Below are 2091 nucleotides of genomic sequence, written 5' to 3'. Positions count from 1 at the left end.
ATCAATGTACGACGTCGTTATACTAAGGGCGAGCATTGTAAATCTGAAATTTTAGTCACATTTTTTAAGACTGTCCGGTAGTATCTTGAAATAAACTGAGAACACTGGAAACGTTACTCTAGATAATACCCTTATACCCCCCCCCATCTCTCTCTCTCTCTCTCTTCCTCTCTCTTTCGCACGTCACATCAAATTCATTTCCTCTCTATTACAGGAAAGTTTATCAAGTGGTGAGAGTGAGATGAGCACCGAAAGGACCCCATCACCTACTCCGAACGAGTGCAACAGTCCAAAACTGTTGGAAAACATTAAAGGTAAGGATATTGGTGAGCAACCTATTTCTAATTTTACTTGGTTTTCTTTTCTCTCAACTATTTTTGTCTCTCATTTTCGTTTTACTTTGCCTCTTGGTGTTGTATTTTCTTTATTCTTAACTGCAGTGGAGGAGAACAACTTTTTGTATTACTAATTCGTTGTCTATTCCTGAAGACGAATCGGTTTCCCTAGTTTGGGAGAGCGACAAATGTAATGCACACTGGCTTTCTTCCCCTTTCTAAATAAAACAGGGAACTGTAATCTAAAAAATAAAAAGAAACGTATATACATTTCCGTCAATTTGTTTTTACACAGGTATATAATCGGAGATGATGTATGCTTGATTATTTTCTTTTATCTTGCCGGAGAATAGACAGAGCTTATATTCCATTGGAAATCTCATTTTCATTGGTGGAGTGCGATGTTTGGAACTGTTGATGTTTGTATAGTATAAAGGAAAATTACATAAACGCATTCTGATCACAAGCCATTATATGTTCGTGCGTCTGTTTGTACTTGCACTTGTGGGAATGCTTGTTAGTACTATCAATTCTATCACAGATGCGCGAGTTTAACCTTTCCATTCGAGATCTTTTGTATTCAGGTTAATATTTGATAAAATTACGCAGATACACAGGGAGTTTACAGAATGAGGATATTCACCTTTACAGGTATGCATGCAATGGTAGTGTTAGTTGTGAACGCAATTTGAGCTAATAGGCTCTATGAGACTTCCTAAGATTTGAAGAATAGAATGCTTGGATGGACATTAGTATAATTAATACACCCCTTGTATGAGTGTCAATTAATGTTTGGTAAGAACTCATGAATATAGATGGATTTTCTCGCGATTGGTGCTGTTAACGGAAAGTTTAGTTCACGGATGAAAGATTGGATTATAGAGTATGTAACGTAACATATATGCCTCGATGCTCAAGGTGCGGGTTCTGAAAGGTTGTTGCATAAATGCTGTTTCGTGATAATGAGCACAAACTCACAGATTAAGCTTGAAACATAATATTTATGATGGATCAAATGAGGCGTGCAAAATTTTATGTATCTATAGCAGTTTTTGTTTGATTTACATAAATTAAATTTAAGTTCAGAAATACAGAAAATGGGGAGATGGATTGCAAGGGAGAGAGAGAGACGTGAAAAGTACGTTAATATATTACAATAGGGACACATTTCTTGTTTATCAAAGCTTATGTGTGTTAAACAGTAAGCACAACCTAAGATAAGTGTATACACACACACACACACACACACACACACACACACACAAACACACCACATACACATATGCATGTATGTATATGTTGTATGTATACATGTAAGTTTAAAATCGTCATCATCACCATTATCATCCTTCTGTGCCATACTCCACCAGGGTCCCAATGACTATGCTTTTATTTCGTGTTAGAGTGAACGCGGTTGTCTCGGAGAAAAAGGGTTACTCTTGACTACTCTACTGCTCAGTCCTTCTCAGAATGCACTGTAATCGATTCTGAGAGAGATGCGGAATAGGCGCCAATATTTGGCTGGTGCTCTATCTTGAATGGACAAATGGCAAAGCTGATCTCTGCAGGATTTGAACTTATAATGCAAAGAACCAGAATGAAAATTTAAAAAAAAAAAAAAGAAAAAAAACAGAGAAGGCAATTTGTCCAACGTGTTAACGTTTCTGCCGGTTGTCTTTGTACCTTGATACCATATAAATACACTGACGCGCGCGCACACGCACACACACACACACACACACACACACACACACAC

The 2091-nt window shown here is 37.3% G+C and overlaps 1 protein-coding gene across 1 annotated transcript in view; it reads left to right on the top strand.

The window, feature by feature from the left end:
- The window catches only part of LOC106874518 (5'-AMP-activated serine/threonine-protein kinase catalytic subunit alpha), a 616447-nt gene that overhangs the window by 336521 nt on the left and 277835 nt on the right, over positions 1 to 2091 (top strand). Inside the window, exon 4 of the mRNA XM_052969432.1 lies at positions 215 to 314. Within this exon, the coding sequence (XP_052825392.1) occupies positions 215 to 314 (100 nt within the window). The remainder of the gene's footprint in view (positions 1 to 214; positions 315 to 2091) is intronic.

The sequence above is a fragment of the Octopus bimaculoides genome, chromosome 7 (assembly GCF_001194135.2).
Source record: "Octopus bimaculoides isolate UCB-OBI-ISO-001 chromosome 7, ASM119413v2, whole genome shotgun sequence".
Lineage (NCBI taxonomy): Eukaryota > Metazoa > Mollusca > Cephalopoda > Octopoda > Octopodidae > Octopus > Octopus bimaculoides.
The sequence above is the reverse complement of the archived record's forward strand: the minus strand, read 5'-3'. Positions and strand labels throughout refer to the sequence as shown.